Source organism: Gorilla gorilla, chromosome 1 (assembly GCF_029281585.2).
Source record: "Gorilla gorilla gorilla isolate KB3781 chromosome 1, NHGRI_mGorGor1-v2.1_pri, whole genome shotgun sequence".
NCBI lineage: Eukaryota > Metazoa > Chordata > Mammalia > Primates > Hominidae > Gorilla > Gorilla gorilla.
Genome location: NC_073224.2, coordinates 191091564 through 191111481, shown reverse-complemented (window position 1 = coordinate 191111481; position 19918 = coordinate 191091564). Strand labels below are relative to the sequence as shown.

At 39.9% G+C, this 19918-nt stretch overlaps 1 protein-coding gene across 8 annotated transcripts in view; it reads right to left on the bottom strand.

The window, feature by feature from the left end:
- The window catches only part of LOC101147269 (AGBL carboxypeptidase 4), a 1515476-nt gene that overhangs the window by 340014 nt on the left and 1155544 nt on the right, over positions 1-19918 (bottom strand). For all 8 annotated transcript variants that reach the window (XM_055348249.2, XM_019018134.4, XM_063698909.1 and 5 more), the window contains one exon: positions 6785-6824. In XM_055348249.2, coding sequence (XP_055204224.2) covers positions 6785-6824 — 40 coding nt within the window. The remainder of the gene's footprint in view (positions 1-6784; positions 6825-19918) is intronic.

Genomic DNA, 19918 nt, shown 5'->3' with positions numbered 1-19918 from the left:
GGTCCTATACTGAAGATGTGGGTAGAGGCAACTGCAAAAACCATCACATAGGGAGATGTGAACATAGTGGGAGTTTGAGGGGTGAGAAAAGAGAAAACCAGAAAATTTCCTTCTCAAAGTGATCTTACAAATTAAAATTTCAAAACACATGGAGAAATCGAATGCTAAAAATGATACTAAACAAAATCAACAATTGGAACTTGAATTTCCTCCAGATGAAACTTATTTTATGGAACAAAGATTTTAAAATAAGCATATTGAGGATGTTCAAAGAAACAAATGAAGACATTAAAACTGAACAAGAAATTATGAAACAGAACAGGCAGAAATAAAACAAGAACAGGTGGGTATGAATAAAATGAGAAATCTTGGAAATGAAAAAACATAGTCATTGAAATATTGAAAGAGACAGAAAAAAATCTAGACTAGACATGGTCAAAAGTGAATTTATAAATGCAAGTTACTTGTGAGGAATTCAAAATCAGTGCAGTAAGACAAAAATAATAAAAGTTATGAAAAAGCAATTAAGAACAATGGAGGGCTGCTTAATAGCATCTAGCATTTGTCCAACAGAAATTGTTGAAGAGAGTCAAAGGAATAAAGGATAAAAGCAATATTTGAAGAGTTAATTTGCCAATAATTTCCCTAAATTAAAGAAAGACATAGAATCTTAAGTGAAAAGTATACTCAGAGTATCAAGCAGGATAAATAAAAATAAATTCACATCTAGACTCAACAAAGTGAAAAGGCAAAACATTCAGATTAAAAAATAATATTGAAACCTGCCCAAGAAAAAAATAGGTTACCAAAACAATTATATGATGGCAGACTTCTCATCAGCAACTATGGATCCCAGAAGACAATGAAAAAATAGGCATACTTCTCCACTGTGAATTTTACTGCTGTTGCATCCTCTATATGGGAATGCAAGACAGGCTTTCCCAGTGACTTTCCAGACCTTTTACCATAATGCAACAACTATCATCTATAAGTCTTGGTACTCATCAATATTTTTAACTCCAAATAGATCAGTTTCATTCTGACACCCAGTGACTATGCCTCCTTTCAGCAGGGAGTAGCCAGAATGAATATGGTGACAACCAAATCCCATCAAAATTAAATGGAACTTGGCAGTGGAGAACTGATTGTAATGGTGTGCCCCCATTTTCCTAAGACATAGTTTATTTTTCTCTCTCTGTCTCTTCTTTTCTCATTTCCCTGGTTTCCTACTTCCTACTTAGCCCTGTAGAAATGCAAATATAATCTTTTACTGCCCCTTCACCAGACACTCTCTACAGGGCAAATTTATCTAACTATGTGCCTAGAAGCTCCAACAAGGAACTCCTTCCCACCAGGAGACTGCCTTGAGAGATCACAGTTGATTCATAACCCAAAGTCCCACTATAAAACTCTCTCCCACCTGGGGAGTTTTCAGCCTACTGCTGCCCATGAAGGCACAAGCAGTCACCAGCTCAACTGCCCAGTTGATAAGGCACCAGAGCTAGCACATGGACCTCCCCAACCTGCTCACTTCCTCCCCTGCATGCCATTCTCCTTTAAAAGTGCCTGCTTCTTCCCCTAAGATAGTTTTGGGATTAAAAGTCACTTTAAAAAAATTTTTTATATTTTTTTGACAGGACTCACTTTGTCATTCAGGCTGGGTGATCTCCGCTCACTGCAAGCTCCGCCTCCCAGGTTCACACCATTCTCCTGCCTCAGCCTCCCGAGTAGATGGGACTACAGGCGCCTGCCACCACGCTCGGCTAATTTTTTGTATTTTTAGTAGAGACAGGGCTTCACCGTGTTAGCCAGGATGGTCTCTATTTCCTGACCTCGTGACCTGCCTGCCTCAGCCTCCCAACATGCTGGGATTACAGGCGTGAGCCACCGTGCCCAGCCTAAAAGTCACTTTCTTTATACCAGACTTCATTTTTGTTAACTGGACTCTGCAAGTGGCAAGTGACTGAACCTGCATTTTGGTTACAACACTACTCATATACATCACTACTGCATTTTGGTTACATCACTACCCCCAAAATGTACTGCTGTTTTGCATGCTTTTAAGCTTATATAAATGGTGTTATACTCCAAACAAAGAAAAAATCCTTAAAGTTCAAAGGAACATCCTCCTCCAACTCAAATTTATACCCAGCCAAGTTATCATTCCAGACAGAAGTCAAAACAAGAATATATACAGATTAAGAGGGTTACCATGGACTCTCACTAAAATAGCTATTAAAGAATGCACTTTGGGCCGGGCGCGGTGGCTCACGCCTGTAATCCCAGCACTTTGGGAGGCCGAGGCGGGTGGATCACGAGGTCAGGAGATCGAGACCATCCTGGCTAACACGGTGAAACCCCGTCTCTACTAAAAATACTAAAAATTAGCCGGGCGTGGTGGCGGGCGCCTGTAGTCCCAGCTACTCGGGAGGCTGAGGCAGGAGAATGGCGTGAACCCAGGAGGCGGAGCTTGCAGTGAGCCGAGATCGCGCCACTGCACTCCAGCCTGGGCGACAGAGCAAGACTCCGTCTCAAAAAAAAAAAAAAAAAAAAGAATGCACTTTGGTAAGGTAATATAGGAAAGGCTTGATATACAATAAACAAAAGAATGCAAAAATTCATAAACTATGTAGGAAAAGTCAATGAGCTAATAATAATAATACATTGTTTTCCTTTTTCCAAAAAGTTTAACTTAGTCTAAACAAGAATAACTAGGTGACAGTGTTCAATAGGTGGTTAAAGCATGTAAGGCCCTTTATGTGGCTGAAAGAATGCTAGAAAGTCACAATAACTGTAGACTTTGTTGTAAGAAAATGTATAGCTAAGTACATATCCACATATAACCAGTTAAGGTTAGAAATAAAATAGATAGCATCCAAATCCACAGAGAATGCAATAAAAAAGGTAACATATAAAAATGTTTAAAAGGCAGAAAAGAAATAAAGTGAATGATAAACAGAAAACACAAATATAGTGGTAGAAATATGTCTAAATATATTAGTTATTATAATAAATGAAAATACATTAAATTCACCTGTCACAATATAAGGATTATTATACTGTATTTTAAAAGTTTAATTGTTGCTTTCAAAAGATAAGCATGAAAGGCAAAGGTCCAAGGGTATTTCCCCATGAATTATTAAGATGATATGAAAATTAGAATTTATTATAAATAAGACAGTGTTGAATCGATGCAGAATTAAGCGTGGTAGGCCAATGCAATAGTATCGAGAAGAAAATAGATTTTGTATATAGTAAAATTGATAGATGACAGATGTGTAATTACTAATGGGTAGAAATATAGACTAGTGGTTTATGGCGCTGAGACAATGGGTTATCCATACATACAGAAAAAAATAAATTCCTATTTCATATACAAAGATCAGTCCTAAATGAGACAAGTAAAGACCCAGTGTAACACAAAACTTGAGAAATTTTAGAAGTAAATATAGGAGAATATGATATTTAGATAGAGAGGATTTCTTAAATAAGTCACAAAAGTAAAGCCTATAAAACAAGAGATCGATAAATTCAACTACATTAAAAAAATTTTTAAAACCTCGCATATATCAAAACACATCATGGAAAAAATTTAAAAATACAAGCCATAGTCTGGGAGAAGATGTTTGCAATGTATATAAGTGACACAGTACTGATATTCAGAACAATAAACTCCTAAAAATCAATAAAAAGAGACAACCCAATAGAATACAGATAAAGGATATGAAAAATCAATTCACAGAAGAAACCAAAGTGGACAATAAAGATATAAAAAGATGCCCTATCTCATTAGTAATTAGGGAAACATATATTATAACAGCAATAAGATACCATTCCATGTTCATCATGACAACTGGCAAAATTTATAAGTCTGACAATTTCAAGTGTTAAGGCTGCAGAGGAATGAAAACTCTTACATTCTGCTATTGGAAGAGTAAATATGTTCAATTACTTTGGAAAACAATTGGTCATTATGTAGTTAATTTGAAGATGCATATAATTAATAAATCATTTTCCCTAGAGAAATTCTCATACTCATACGTAAAGAGACATGCACAAAAATGCTCTAAGCAGCATTATTTGCAATTGCCAAGTGGCTATAAATAACCTAAATTCTGATCAATACAATGGATAAATTGTAATTCAATCATATATGGAATATCTAACAGCAATTAAAATAAATGAAGCAGAGCTATGTGTTTCAATATAAGTGAATCTCTACAATATAATCATGAGTAGGGAAAAAGTCATAGAATGACATTGTTAGTGTGATACCACAGGAATTTGTAAAGCAATACCAGTTATATTTTTTGATACAAAGATAAGGAAAAACATTGAATTCATGACAGTGATTACCTGTAGGGTGAAGGGACAAAGATGTATTAGGAAGGAGTATAGAATAGTCTCAATTACATTTATAATTTTTGTCCAAAAATAGGTGACTCTGGCATATAAGACACATGTTGATATGACAAAGCCAAGGGGTTGGCATGGGGGCAATAAATGGCTGTTCATTATATCGCTACTCTTTTCTGCATATTTGAAATTATTCACAATAAACAAAATAAGACTTTAAAGAAGGTATCAAGCAGATTAAGGCTTTCAAATTCCTGATCAGCATTTCAGAAGGCTCCCAGTCTATGACTGGCCACATCACACTGCAGTTCTGTTGTTGAAGATGGTCTGGGGAGGAGTTCAGACAAGCCAGTACCTCCTATTGGCAGCGCAAGAGAGGTAGCAAGTTGATTCCTAGCTGCTGCAGCTCCTGGTGAGATGTAGAATGGGGGTGAATTTGATAGCACAAGATAGTGAATGAAAGTCCTTTTGACATGGAATAGAGTCATCCAGATAATAGCATGATCCAATGGTGCTTCCTAACCTTTCTAAGTCATGGCACACATGGATAATATTTGTCTGACACATTGGAGTGGAAGCTACCACCTAGGGGGCTTCAGTTGCGCTAGGTCCTACCTGTGTCCCTGAGAGCTGAGTGAATCGGTATTTCACAATATCACACAAGTATAGCCCATTTGCAATACACCAGTGTGCCACAACACACCTTTTGGGATGCCCTGGCTCAGAATTTATTCTTTTCACATCTAAGAGGAGGGATAATAATGAACCACTCAAAACTCTGGCAGTGCTGATTTTTTTTTTCAATCCCAAAGCTGTCTAAATGGACTGTACTAAAGAGTCACAACTACTTTGCTTGAATTTGTGAAGTAGTAATTAGGAGCAGAAAGAGGTTGTACAAAAGAAATGCACTTAACAGAGCCTGAAGATTTCCCCCTAAAGCAACTGAAGACAGATCAACAACTCTCTCCAATTCATACTTAGATATCATATCAGGGTGTGACCTGATAAACTGAGATGTGGAAGCAGGCAATATGGACAGTGTATTGTGGAGTAGAACAGGATGCAATTAAAAGCAATTAAACTGTATCGGACATAAATAATCCCTCACCACCACCTTAAGAGGAATTGGTAGGTCATACAAGTGAGCCACTCTAGTCATGGCAGCCCAGGATTTGGAATTTCTATATATGTTAATCATATATATGTTAAATGTAGATCATTCTATGGAATAGAGTAAACTTTTTTTGAACTAATTCTATCTTTATTCTTCAGAAGTCTCAAGCTCAAAGAGTTCTATCAGGTATAGAACTATAGTAAGGTCACCCAAACTAGTGACTGCACCTTACAGTTGCAGTCACTTTTTTATACCCTAGTTATGTAGACCAGATAATTGCCAGGATAGTGACTACAGAGGGCAATATCTCAGTCTCTTTGAAAGTGAGGCACTGGCCCATGGATACAGCATGGTAGGCTTTGTGGAAGGAAGGGCTGACAGAGTTCAGCCATGCTGGTTACTAATATATTGAAACATATCCAAATGTATCGGTAATTAGTCATCCCCTGAGACCCACAAACCTGCCGTATGGCCACTGTGCCACACTAGCTCCTCCTCCAGAACCCCAACTCCCCACAGTCCAGTAACCAAAGTGTTAATGCCTAGCATAGCAGATGGCTGTTAAATATTTTGAATATCACCCATGGATGAAGATAACCACCACATCAACTCTCAAATGCTCACTGACCCTGCTGGCACCATCATCCCCATGATCATAAGACAGAACAGTACCTCTTTTTGTCCAATTTTGCCTTAAGTTTCCAAACCAGAGTAAAATACCTCTCTGAAAGAATTAAACTGCTCAGCCTCTTCTAGGCCAGATGTCAGCTATAGAGGGGAAAAAAGACCTTTTAATCCCATGGTCATGGTCACAGCTTTTTGGGTGGACCTGACCTTCCCTTAAAAGTGAGAGACAAAAGTCATCTTGACCCTCTACACAGCCAACCAAATCTGCTCACTTTCCCAGACTGGCCCAATCTTATGAGCCATCCTCCCTTCATTCCATGGCACCTTCCAAGCAGATTCTCCATTCCACATGATTCTAAAACTTATTTCTCAGGGACCGGGAGACTTCCTTGACACGTGGGTCCAATGAGTGATTTGGAGAGAACTTGACCCTAGAATATGCAGCAACATCCAGAGTATCAGCCCTGCCATCCATAGTCAAGAGGAGGCAGCACAGGGCTGGCAGGGAGAAAATAAACTGCCTGTGGAGCAGAGGGTAGGGGAGGAGAAGACTCACTCATGGTGCAAGAGTTCTGCCGTTCATTCAGGGAGTCAAAAGAGAAGGGCAGGAATTGCATTTGGATAGGCAACAAGGCATCATTCAAGAAATAAGGGAAAAGCAAAGGCAGAAGGGCCACGCCTACTCACCGGGGCTGGTTATCGTCAGGAGGTCAAGCTTTCGTTGTTGCTGCAAAAGAAAACACACTGTGAGGGCACTGATTTGAGCCAGAGCCAAAATTGTGCTTAGCAGGTCACGGCGGACAAGCAAAGAGGATGTTTGGACATACTGCAGGGTAAATCATACGGAATGTGTTACTCACTTCCAATTCTGCAGAGAGGGTTTGTACCCTAGAGACAAAGGGGGATGGATGGGCTTTTTGTTTGTCTTTGGAAGCGTAGGTCGTTAGAGCTTAGAGGTCTCTCAGTCAAATTATACCATACTTATGGAAAATGAGGCCCTGAGCAGAATGTGGCTCACCTAGAGCCACAGAGAAGGTCCCTTTCCAGTTTCCCAGTCATGGGCTCATTCTTCTGTACCAGATAGCTTTAGATTTCCCTTTGCTTATACTGGCTGCACTGGTTGAGTGTCCAATATATTGGCAATGCTCTTTGCCTTGAGTGCCTGTGGTACTGCCACCCTCCAGATACTTCTTTTTAACCAAGATATTTCTAGATTGGTTTCATTCTTAAGTCTGCTCATAATACTATAACAATTTCAATTAGTGATGACCAACCATTCCTTTTCTAACTGAATCCTTATCCTTTTTTACCACACAATATTCACACAGAATAATATTTGTCTAGCACACTAGGCTATAGGGATGAGGCAGCTTATGTTTGGAAGCAACTGGCCTTGGCTACCCCAAAGGCTGAGGTGATCAATATCTCAAAAGGCCTGTTCCCTATTACAGCACAGCTACTGTCCTAGACTGGATGCCATGAAAACCTGAGGGTAGAGAAGTGGGTACAGGAGGCTGCAGCTGGTGAAGTGCTGAGCAGCCCTTCTGAAGACTTGAGTCAGGGTTCCTTAAGTCCCAGTCCTCCTGCTGACCTCTTTCTCTTTCCTACACTTGATTTTCCCTAAATAGTATTGGAAATCTCTGTTTCTGTTTTCTTAAAAGAGGTCCAAACAAATTCCATTTTGAGAGTCATTGCTCTAGATTACAAATTGCAGGAGCTTTCAATCACCTAGTATTTTGTGCAGCGGAGGCCTTGCTATATTTTACCTCCCCTGCATTTCCCTCTTTATCTTGCCTCTATCCAAGAATGGCTTCCTAAAATTCTGCTTAAGCAGAAAGGGGAAGGCAGAAACATTTTAAAATACTAACTGTGGTCAGGCACAGTACTAAGTACTTTGATGTATCAATTTTTTTCATACTCCTGGCAATTGTACAGGAGAGAAGGACATGATATTTAGAGGGGAGAAACTGTCTGTCCAAGACGTCTTCATTAAATGGCAGGGTCAGGATTAAAATTTAGTCAGTTCTGATTCTGACTCTAGAGTCCAAAATATGGCAATGAATATAAATCATCTAGCATGATGCCTGGTACTTAAAAGGTTCTCAATAAAAAGATCTATGCAGTATTCATGTTGTTATTATTACAGAACATCTGATCCTTGGTTTATGTAAGATGGCTCTTACTTTTTCATGAATTTTACTTCTTTAAAGCTCAGAGATTTGACCTGCCACGAGGGCAGGGACCCCCTAAATGTCCCCACCAATTGTATAAACTGCTTCTGTTTCATCTTCTTTCTTGGTAGAGAACCCACTACTTTTTTTGCTTAGACAGGTCTACTTTGAGCAAGGTTAAAAGCTGCTTCCTGATGACACAATCACTGTTTCTAGCTACTTCAGTCCATGACAATAGTTTGGAGAGCTGAAGAAGATCTGTGTTGTCTTCTCTGCAGTCTAAATATTCCCAGGTCCTTTGTCCTTTACTCATAAGACCTGGTCTCAAATCTCCCTCTCCTCAGGGTCACCCTCCTTCTTCATTAACTTTGATCTGTTTCAGTCAAAATCTCTGTAAGATTTCTCTACCCCTTGCTTCAATGACTTCTCACGTACCTAAAAGGAGGTCCAGATCCCTCCAGTGCCTTCTCAAACACACATACCTGTTTTCCTGCCAACTCATAATTCATTCCAGTTGACATTTTCAAGCAAACAATGCAACTCTAAGATGTCACTAATCTACACAGTAAGAACATATCCTAGCACTGATATGAAACACCCACCCACGCATGTGGGCTAGAAGGAACGCTGGAGCCAGACCTTCTTCCTTCCCTAACACGGAACCAGGCCAGTGGGACATCTGGCTTAAGCTGCCTTTGCCAAGGCCAACCTATGTGGCTTGGCACTTTCTTCATACATAAGGGAAGAATCCATCATGTCCTTTTTTCATACACTTGACTTTGTGATGATCACAGTTGGTGAAGATGGCCTATTTGTCTGAAATGTATTTTTTTCCAATTAAGAACTATTGCTAAACGGCAACTCTATGCCTAGGATTCTTTAGAGAAAAAAGGGAAGAAAAGCTGACAGAGTCAGACAGGCCTGGGCTTGTGTCCTGGCTTTCTGTCTCTGGCCTCAAACTTGGCAACTCTAAAATGAGCAAGTGAGACTGAAATGCCATCAGTGACTGGGAGCCAAACGCAACCAGGTAGTGTGCTTACGGGCTCCCTCTTCTGGTGTAGAACTCCCTGAGAACCTGTAGCCAGCACACTGGGGGCTCAAAGGACAGAGTCAGATTTTAAAAGGGACCACATTTTCAACTATCCTCTCAGATTTTAATTTTCTGTGCATGTATCAGTCTTTCTCACTAGATGAGGAGCATCTTAAGGGCCTAGAACACCTATTATTAATTTTAGTAAAATCAGTACATGTCACAGAGTACCCCTCAGTAAGTATTTGCTGAACTCAACTGAACTAGTCCCCAAATCCACAGACATTATCCTTTCAAACCTCCATGCCTTTGCTTATGCTATCATCTCTGTCTACCCTCTTGAAATCTTCCTGAAGATCTCTCTTCACTTCTCAAGATTTCCATGAATTCTTCTTTGAACATCACCTCCCAAACCTAACCACTGTATCTCCCTTCCTCAGAACAGAATTTCACGCTTTGTTCTTCCAATGCATCTTGCAAAGCCTATCTCCCTAGGATCCTCAAGTAGGATCCTAGTGAGAAAGAAAATGAAGACAGTATCATGTACTGTCTTCCTTGTCTGTCTTTGTCATGTACTGTCTTTCTCACTAGGAGAAAGTATCATGTACCGTCTTCATTGTCTGTCTTTCTCACTGATCCTACTTGAGGACAGGGCTATGTCATTTCACCTCTGTGTCCCCAGTTCCCAGAACAAAGGTCTGGAAGGAATGTTTGATGTCATCTAGCTCAAATAAATGTTTCAACTATGCTGTTATGCCTCTGCAATGACCCTGTTGATTAGGAATTAATCAGCATGGAGAGTAAACATGCTCTTTCTTTTCCAAGACTTTTCGCCTGCTACATCTTTGGGGTTCCTTGCCTTTAAGATTTTGCTCCTGCCATTTCTGTAGCCAGGAATACTGTCAATCCATCTCCTCTGGGAGGGTTTCCCTTCTTTACTCTTGCCCAGAGAATTATTATCTCTCCCCACTCCTACAGCTCCTACTGTCTGTACCACCTCTGTGGTGATAAATTAACACTAACCTGGTGATAAGCCCCTTTAACCTACAGATCACTGACATATGTGTGCACCACCTAGTGGCACAGGCAGATATGCGTAGGCTGTTGTTTTAACCTCTAGCTCTTAAAACAGGATTACAAAACCTGCATGTTCTAGGTGCAAACGAAAACAAAAGTGTATGTTCCAGAATGACTCTGCAACAATTTTTAGCTAAGAAACTGGAATATTTAAATAATTCCCTCAAAGTCATTCAAAAATAAAAGGACTGAAATGAAGTGAAAATTTTCCTTACTAGTCTACCAGGCACAATCATTTGAGATTGCCAATGAAAACTGTGTGGCATTTGTAAAAATAGAGCACATGGTTTATAGAATTTGACCAATAATGTACAATCAGCTATATACAGAGAGGGGCATGTTGGACATAAAGAATTACCAAATTATTATAATTGGTTGCCAACTGAGAGAGATAAGAGCCTTTAATATGGATGGTAGGATAGGGAGGAAATGAAGCCAGTAAGGTAGGTGGCAGGTTTAATAGGCAGACAGGGCCTGATGACTCTTGAACCACTTTCTGACCAAAAGCTACAGTCTAAGGAAGGCAGAGCCTTCACATGTGTAGTAGTGGTTTTGTGTGTGAGTGTGTGTGTGTTTGTGTGTGTATGTGCGTTTGGGGTCGGGGAGAGGACATTCATCTCAGACAAAGAAATTCCACATTTGGATGGAGGAGAATGCATCCAAGTGTGCCTGTGTGGGATTCTATGGACTACTGAAGGAATGTGGGTATGCCAGCGTTGGATCAATCAGGAGTAGATATGTGGACTCCTGGCTGTGTATGACCCCTGCATCCAGCCTTCCCTGATAAACATGGTGCCCCATGGACATTCAGAGGAAACCAATTTCTTTGCTTAACCACTGTGTGGTGAATGCTGAGTATGACCTCATAACGACAATGGAGGGTGGGGATTCTAAGGTCAGCAGGAGTAACCTCTGAATTGGGTATCCAGGGATTGCCAGAGTGTCTATAGTGGATGCTTGAGGAATTGTCCACCAGCACCCTTGCTCCAGGAATTATCCATTATTCCCCCATGCGTCGAGTGAATGCTGTTATATTAGTACCATGTCACCCCACCTCTAGTCACAGTGGACTTCTCCAAAGGTAGAAGTCCTAAAAGCTGGGCTAATTAGACACCTTACCCAAGAACTTTGGACCTTCTCTGGATTCAATTATTCTCTCTGAAAACTATAGTTGTCCTAAGTTAAAGAACCTATCTTTAAAATTTTCATAATTATGAAAATCACACATGCTGATTTTTGTCATTTTCCAAATTTCCAGAAAATTCAGAGTAAAAGTAGAAAAATTGCTTTGAGTCAACTGCAACCAAGAACTGGGAATATTTCCAGAAAATTCAGAGTAAAAGTGAAAAGTAATGAAATCCTACCACTGAAAGAGAACCATAGTTAATATTTTGGTGTATTTTCTTATCATCTTTCTCACTATGTGTATATATTTAATGATATTGTATTTATATATAATAAATGAAGTATAATTCTAATCCTGTGCAACATTATGTTCATATAATTTTTCATCCCAGGCTGCATCTTTGTTTTGAAGTAGGAGAGTGTAAGTCACATATATTTATGGTCATAGCTAATACATTTGATCTTACAACTGTGATTTTGTTTCTAATCTTTTTCTTTTCAGGGAAGGTAGCATTAATCAACAAGATACCAGTAGGATAAACACTTGCTTATTTTGTCGCAAGGAGCCAGTTTGAAAAGCCCAGCTACTGCAGCCTACCAATATAGATAAAGGCTTCTGAATCTGGGAGACTCTTCAGGCAATATTCAACTTAGAAGATACTCTTTTATTTTTTCATATCTGAAGCCCCTATGACTGCAGTTACAGAAAGCATTAAAAACAAACAAAACAAACAAACAAACAAACAAACAAACAACCAAGAAAGCATTCTGAAGAGTGCTGGATTCAAAATCAGACAGACAAAGGTGAATTCTGATTCTATAACCTCTGAGCTCTGTTATCCTAGGCAAGTTATTTAAGCTAGCTGGCAATGAGGTACTCAGCCATAAAAAGAGTGTACACCAACCTCCAGGGGCCTAACAGGAAGGCGAAGCAAAGAGAAAAAGGAAGAATCACTCTAAACGGGGGAGCAACAGGCAGAGTGGGGGAATGCACTGGTTGAATACTAGGATTTCCGAGTGCTGGCTACAGCTCTGTGTCACCTCAGGCTGAGCCTTTGGGCTTCTCACTATCTGGTACCTAGCCCTTTACTATGGCCTCTTAAAGCTCTCCCAGCTTCTAGTTTTCTTTCCTACAGGTCATCCTCCACACTGCAGCTGGAGTGAGCTTTCTAGAATGCACATCTTAAAACTCATCAGGATTCCTATAAGACAAAATCTTAGCCTTAGGTGGCTTTTGGAGGACTTCTATAACCTGGCTTCTGCCTTCCATCTCTTGTCCTCTCAGACTCTGAGCTCTAGCTATGATCAACCACTTCTGGTTGCCAAATTTGCCGTGCTTTCGTCATTTGCCTTTGCACATGTTGTTCCCTCTAATTGGAACAACAACCCCATACCCAAACTAGTGAGGAACTGTCTAACTAATTCCTGCTTGTTATTTGGCTCTTAACTCACGCTACCTCTGCTGTAAAGCATTGCTTAACTTGCCAAGGCTGTGCTAGATCGGGTCCTTCCCCTGTCCTTCCCCATCAGAACACCATCACATTGTATTTCCGTGACCTCCTCACTCCTCCATCCTCTCCAGTGGTTGTGTGAGTTTCCTGAAGGCAGGGGCTGTGCCCTCTTTATTTCTCTCCTCTCAGGGACTAGCCTAGCACCTGACCAACAGATAATGCTCAATTCAGATTTGGTGATTACTTGCTCCCAGGATGGCAACTAAACAGGGTCCCACTGAATTGGTCACCAAAAGAGGTCTTTAGTTTTACCCCTTGTCTTCCAATAGGCACACATCAACATACCCATACAAAACTCATGCACTACCCCCATAATTTTTGTGAAAACTCTGTTTCTGTCTTGGGGACCCAGGAATTGGGCCACAGAGAATTTGGCCTTCTTCATCTTGATGGGTAGTTACGAGTCTATGGTTAAAAATTCACTTTTCGTTTTGGTCACGACTGCATTGCAATTACCTCCCAGAATGAGAAGGGACGTGTTGTTCTGGGAGCTCAGTGGCTGGTTTGATGTGTGGGGTTCTGCGTGGTAGAAGAGAATAGTCACTGATTATGTGTTCTGTTTTGCTTTCTGTGTTTCGTGCAAGATAGCTATTTGGGGAAAAGTCAGTCTTTCACAGCATAGACTGGAGATGATTTAAATAAGAACACCAGTAATCCCCAGGCATTCTCCTGTCACTCCAGAAGCCAGCCATCAGGGGGAGGACTTGGGGATCAACACTCTCCAGAAACAGGGGCCACAGGGGCATAAGCACACATTTGGCTTCAGGGCTCAAGCCCTTTCCTTTCCTGTAACCCCTCCCTTCTCTGCTCAGTTCATTCCCTCCCCCAGCCATAGTCACTTTCTAGGCATCTAGGGATCCCATGCCCCCCTCTCTGCCCTATCCCCAAGTGTAGCCTGCTTCCTGGATATATTTTATGTGGGACAGGCCTCTCTCCAAACTCACTGCTTCTAATCTCTCTTACTCCAATCTAGCCTCTTCACTGGCTATAGGACTGATCATTCTAAAATTAAATTTGCTCTTTTCTTTGAATAATTTAATGATTCCCATTGCATTTTTGGGAAGACTAGATTTCTTAGTTTGGCATTCAAGGAGGGTGCCAAAAATCTCCACGAGTTGTATGTGTTATTTGAAAAAATAGTTTTTACATTATAATATTTACATCCAAATATTACATACTTGGAAAACAAACCAAAAATACCTATTATTTTCAGAACCAAGTTTCAGACAATAAAGTGGGGCCTGTAATTATGTCAGTCAGTGTGATATGTAGCAGACTGATTCTCATCTGCCTGGAGGAAGGAGTGGGGAGGGGCCAGTTTCCTCTGTGAGGAAAGAGAGCAGAGATCATCGAAATGTGGGAAACACTATCTCAAGGCCCTGAGCTCATGCCCACCCCCAAGCCTTCTATATGCAAGACCGTTCTGTATACCACCACCTTACGTGCTTCCAACCTTGGCTCCTGCCCTTGACAAGATCTTCTTTCTACCTCTCCTTTTGCTGAACAACTGATGGGCAGCATGGCTTTCCCAGATAACATCTTGCCTCAACTCCACGACTCTCCATTTATTTATTTGTTAATTCAACAAATACCAATGAAGCATTTGCTATGTATGTGCCAGGCATCTTGCTGAGGATAGAGTGAGAAAGACACAGCCCCTGCCCTCAAAGAGCTAGCTAGACAGACAGAAGACAGATATGTTAAGCAAATAATCACACAATATGAATTTATTTTAATTGTGGTAAGTGCTCCCAAGAAAAATATGGGAAAAGGTATTCTGATGGGGATTCAAAGTATCCCTCAAGCTTTACCTTGGTCCACTGACTGATATCTGGATGCCATACCCGATCACCTCTCAATCTCACTGCCTTCAGGGGAAACATGAACAGTGGCTGAGGCTCACCCTCCCTTTCCAGGACCTACCCTCATCAGAATAATAAAAAATGCTTTAGCATGTTACTCAGAGAGAGAGTGGATAAGAGTGGACATCACTCAAAGCTGAAATAAAATCCCACAACTAGGGGTTATAATCCAGTGGGAAGCAGAGTGGGGTAGCAAACAAAACCTCAGCTGCACATGTGAGATTGCTTCAATATATTTTGCAGAGTAGTTTCTGCTCCTGTAACTCTCTTTTATCGGAAAATTCAGGCATGCAAGTGTCTTTCATCCCCAGGGCAACTTAAAGGAGCATCTTGGTTCAGTCTCTGGCGGCCGGCACAAAAGCAGGGCAAGTGGAAATAGAGAGGAGCATATAAAACTGCAAAGACAATTTGCAAGTAGAATTAATAGCTGCTGTGGCTGAAGCAGCTGCCATTTGCTGAGCACTTTGTATGTGCCAATCTTCACAACAGCCGTTTGAGGCAGGTATTGTTGCCCTTTTTTACAAATGAAGAAACTTGCTCAAGGTCACAGCTGCTAAGTGGAAAAACCTACACTCAAACCCATACTGATTGCCTCTGAAGCCTACGCTCCATTAGTCGTGACAGCAGTTAGTTGTGAGGGATGAGGGAAAAATCTTGGCTTATTCGCAGGTTTATAGGCAGAAAAGCAGCATGAATTGCTGTGGGTGACACCACACACCTGGAGCAGCCTCTGCACAAGGGAGTGAAAGAAGCTACAACTCAAGTGTGATCTTTTGTACTTCTCCTCCATAGTGTTCACAATTTGAAATTCTCTATAAACTTGTGTTTATATTTGATTAATGCTATTCTCATTACATTCTAAGCTCCATGGCAAAAGGACAGTGTTTAAGTCTCCTGGCAGTGTGGGCTCTGTCTAGATATGTGTTAGGCGAGTGAATACAGAAACCTCGATCAAGTTCCTAAAGAGGACTGGATAAACAGCTGAAACCCTTACTCCTGCTGGAGAGAAATAAAACATGCCTCATCCTAAAATCTTACACAGTCAGATGGGGGTTGTGCTAGAGGATTTCACTTTCCTCTGCTCTGGAGGAAAGACCCAGGCATCAAGAGGCAGCGAGAGGAAGGCTGTTCCAGTCATGAGTCAGAAGATTACATGCTAGGGCAGTAATTCTCCGCTCTAGCCCTAAAAGGTCATGTGGGGACCTGCAAGAAGAGACTGGTATTTCAAGTGACAGTAGGTTGTGCTCAAAGCTGACAAATGCCCACCCAGTGCACCCATGGGCCCCACAGCATCTAGGCAGTGATTACCTAACATGTCTCATGTTACAGTTAGGTGCTTACATATTGGTTTACCTCTTCTCTCTTCATGTGCCACCCTCTGCCTTCTCTTCCAACATGAGGAACTGAATATTTTTCATATATCAATAGTTTTTTAATACCTGTTCCCTGATAGAGCTTTGAGAAGTTTGTTGCAGATGTGATGTTTTAGCTTATTGCCAGAGCAAGTTTCATGATTATAAATTATTTTGATATGTTTTTAATAAGTCACATTTCTTTTGGTGGAATCAAACTTTAGAATTAAGATGTGCCTTTTAGGACTTCAAATGATACTTCAGTGCTATGATTACTCTTCATTATTAAGGAAGTTAAGATGCAGCATGCATGATGCTATCCCAAATCACACACTGCTTGGATGTCAGAGCAAGGGTCTTTGGAGATCCACTAGCCCAACTATTTTAAAGAAAAGTAAACTGAGGCCACAGAAGGAAACGGATCTGCTCAAAATCACCTGCCATATTGTTCTGTACTGTTTACTTATTTCTCTCCTTCAGTAGGGTGGACGAAGCAGATTTATGTCTATAATCCAGTGCCTAGAAAAGAACAAATGCCCATAAAAACTTGTCAAAGAAAGCAAGGTAGTGGGGTGTAAGTAGAGGAAGGGGAAATATTTAGTTCGTAATTAGTTCTGGATTCCAAAGTTATGTTATTTATTTGATTCAAGCTGTTTTAACTGAAGATTTACCAAGAGGGCCTCCTTTTAGACATGGTAATTAATGTAGATATAATAAAAGGAAAGAAACCTAGGTTAGCGATGAGGCCCTAGCTACCTTCTGTCTCCAAGAATGGGTCTGTTATGCTTGACATAGTCTTAAGACTATCAGGAAATCTCTCTGAAACACCACATTCTGTTTGTTTCTTTACATATTTGATTATTTATAATATACTAATTCCAAAAAAAGAATTTGAAGATCTTACAATAAAAGAAATGCAACAAAATAAAAATAATGCAATTAAAGACATGGAGAAAAAAATAAGGATAGGCAAAATTAGATGATACTAGGTGCAAGGTCATGACTCACAATTCATATCCTTAGTGTCCTTAGGAAGGATATGCTGAGGCCTTTAGGGTGGTAGGACTTGCCCCAGTTCATGTAGTGAAATACCAGCAGACTGAACTCCCCTGTGTTGTTTGAATAAGGATTAGGAGCACAGAGATAGGTGAAATATGGTAGCAGGGAGAGCAATGGTGCCAGAATAAGATGCCCCAGCTCTGGGCCATAGATCAGAGCAAAAAACAGACAACTGGACAAGTCCTAGCTTACACATTCACCAGCACTAAAGCCCTTGAACAAATGACTTCATCTCTCTCTCATTTTCGCATCTCTAAAATGAGGATTAAATGGAATATAAACTGGAATATAACTTCACTCAGAAGTTTCATATTACAAGAAATATTACTATAGTAATAGGATACAATATAAAATTTTCTTTTTAAAGATAAAACATTAAAGGATGAAAGCTTCAGATTTTTTGAGAGTATGAAGGTCAGTCTCTAGTTGGGTGGAAGAGTTTGGAGGCTGTGACTTTTAAAAAGATCCTATCATACTCAAGTAAGTGTTCAATAACATCTTTTTTGGTTCCCATTCTCCTTCAGACTCAGCAATTGTACAAAGTAGCTCATAGCAGCTCCACATAGAACTGTGGTATAGACTGAATGAAATGGATCAGGAACACTTAGAAGCCAGGAGCTGTGTTTTCTGGCCCCAGCTTTGCCACTAACTTGGTGTAGGAATCAACAATTCACCTTATCTGAACTTACCTCTGCCATACACTGTCTAAGTGACCATGAACAAGTCAGTTAAATACTTTGAAATGGGTTTAACAAAACTCGCCTACGAGTAGAGCAGTTAGCTAAGTGCTTGGAATTTTTAATTCCAAGACCCCTTGTTTGGAAAGTCTTCCCTCCTATCTTTCTTTATATATGACTCAGCACCTTGTATTACCCTTGGCCACAGACGTTATCACTGTATATTACAGTGATCTGTCTGAGTCATCTGACTGTGAGCTTTTACCAGCAAGAACACTTTGATTCAGATCGGTATCTCCAGCTCCTACCACTGTACTTGGCACATAGCAGGCTCTCAGTCATGTTTGCTGAATTGCACGATATTGTGGAGTTCCTGTGAAAAATATCATGACATTCAAAATAAAACTCTGGCACTGAAAGTGATGCAACATTAATCTGTATTCCCGCCCAGCCGGAGTAATGCCTCTTCACGATGTCAGAGTTATATATACTCCAGGAAGTAAAAGTGCCAGGCCATAAAAGTCTATTTTCTGCATTTGACTGTCTCTCAAGGAAGCTCCATTCCACGCTGATTGACCAAGACTTTCTACAAAAAATTGCCAGCTTGATTATGGGGAAAGAATCCAGATCTAATTGTTCTTTGTAAGCCTGGGACAGAAGGTATTGTTGCTTGAAAAATGGAACTGTCTAAATTAATTTTCCTGAAACAAACATCTTTGCCAAATAAAAGCAATGCATAATAACAACCCATAATTAAAAGCAAAATGATACCTTTTGTTACATGGAGAAAGCAAATGTGTTCACTATAAAAAAAAAAAAGACAAAAATGTTATTTTCTTGGATTTCCAGGGACACATCTTGAAGTCTGTTGAGAGGGGTCAGTGTGTGTGTGTGTGTGTGTGCGCATGAGTGTGCACACAAGCATGCTCGCTTGTGTTTAGAAGTAGCACGCAATGAAAAAGATGTCTCTTTCTTTCCTTTCTTTGTTACTGAAAAAGAAGTTTTGAAAAACAAGCATTGTTTATCTCTGATTTCTCAACAATGCAGCCAGAATATTCTAAAATTCCCTTACACTTTGTATAGACAAGAATTAGAAAAGTGAGGGAAATTCATATTTATTGAACTGCTTTTATTATCCCTTGCCTAACTTTCCTAACATATTTTAATTTATTTCAATTTTTTGACATATATATACATTTGTAAATTGATAAAGGCTTTAGTAAAAAGCTCATTAAGATATAAAAAATTTTAGTGACCATCTACTATGCAAATAATGCTTTATTTATGTTAACTTATCTTATCCTCACAACATATCTGTACCATAATGCAGGTATTTAACTCCATTTTAGAGATAAGGAAACTGAAGCTCAAAGAAGTTAATTAAATTGCCCAAGTCATACAGATAGTAAGTGATGGAGCTCAGATTAAAACTGAGCTTTTGATTCTGAAGCCTATGCCCTTAAAAATACTTTGATCATAGTATACAGTATTACTAAATAATTCTACCAATGATATCAAAATAAAAAATGAAAAATACATATAAAATCTCAACATCTCAATATTTTCTTTTTCTTTATATTTTAAAAAAATGTTCATAGGTTATTGGGGGAACAGGTGGTATTTGGTTACATGAGTAAGTTCTTTAGCGGTAATTTGTGAGATTTTGGTGCACCCACCACCTGAGCAGTATACACTGCACTCTGTTTGTAGTCTTTTATCCCTCATCCCCTTCCCACCATTTCCCCCTGACTCTCCAAAGTCCATTGTGTCATTGTTATCCCTTAGCATCCTTATAGCTTAGCTACCACTTATGAGTGAGAACATGTGATGTTTGGTTTTTCATTCCTGAGTTACTTCACTCAGAATAATAGTCTCCGATCTTATCCAGGTCACTGCGAATGCCATTAATTCATTCCTTTTTAAGGCTGAGTAGTATTCCATCATACATATATATACC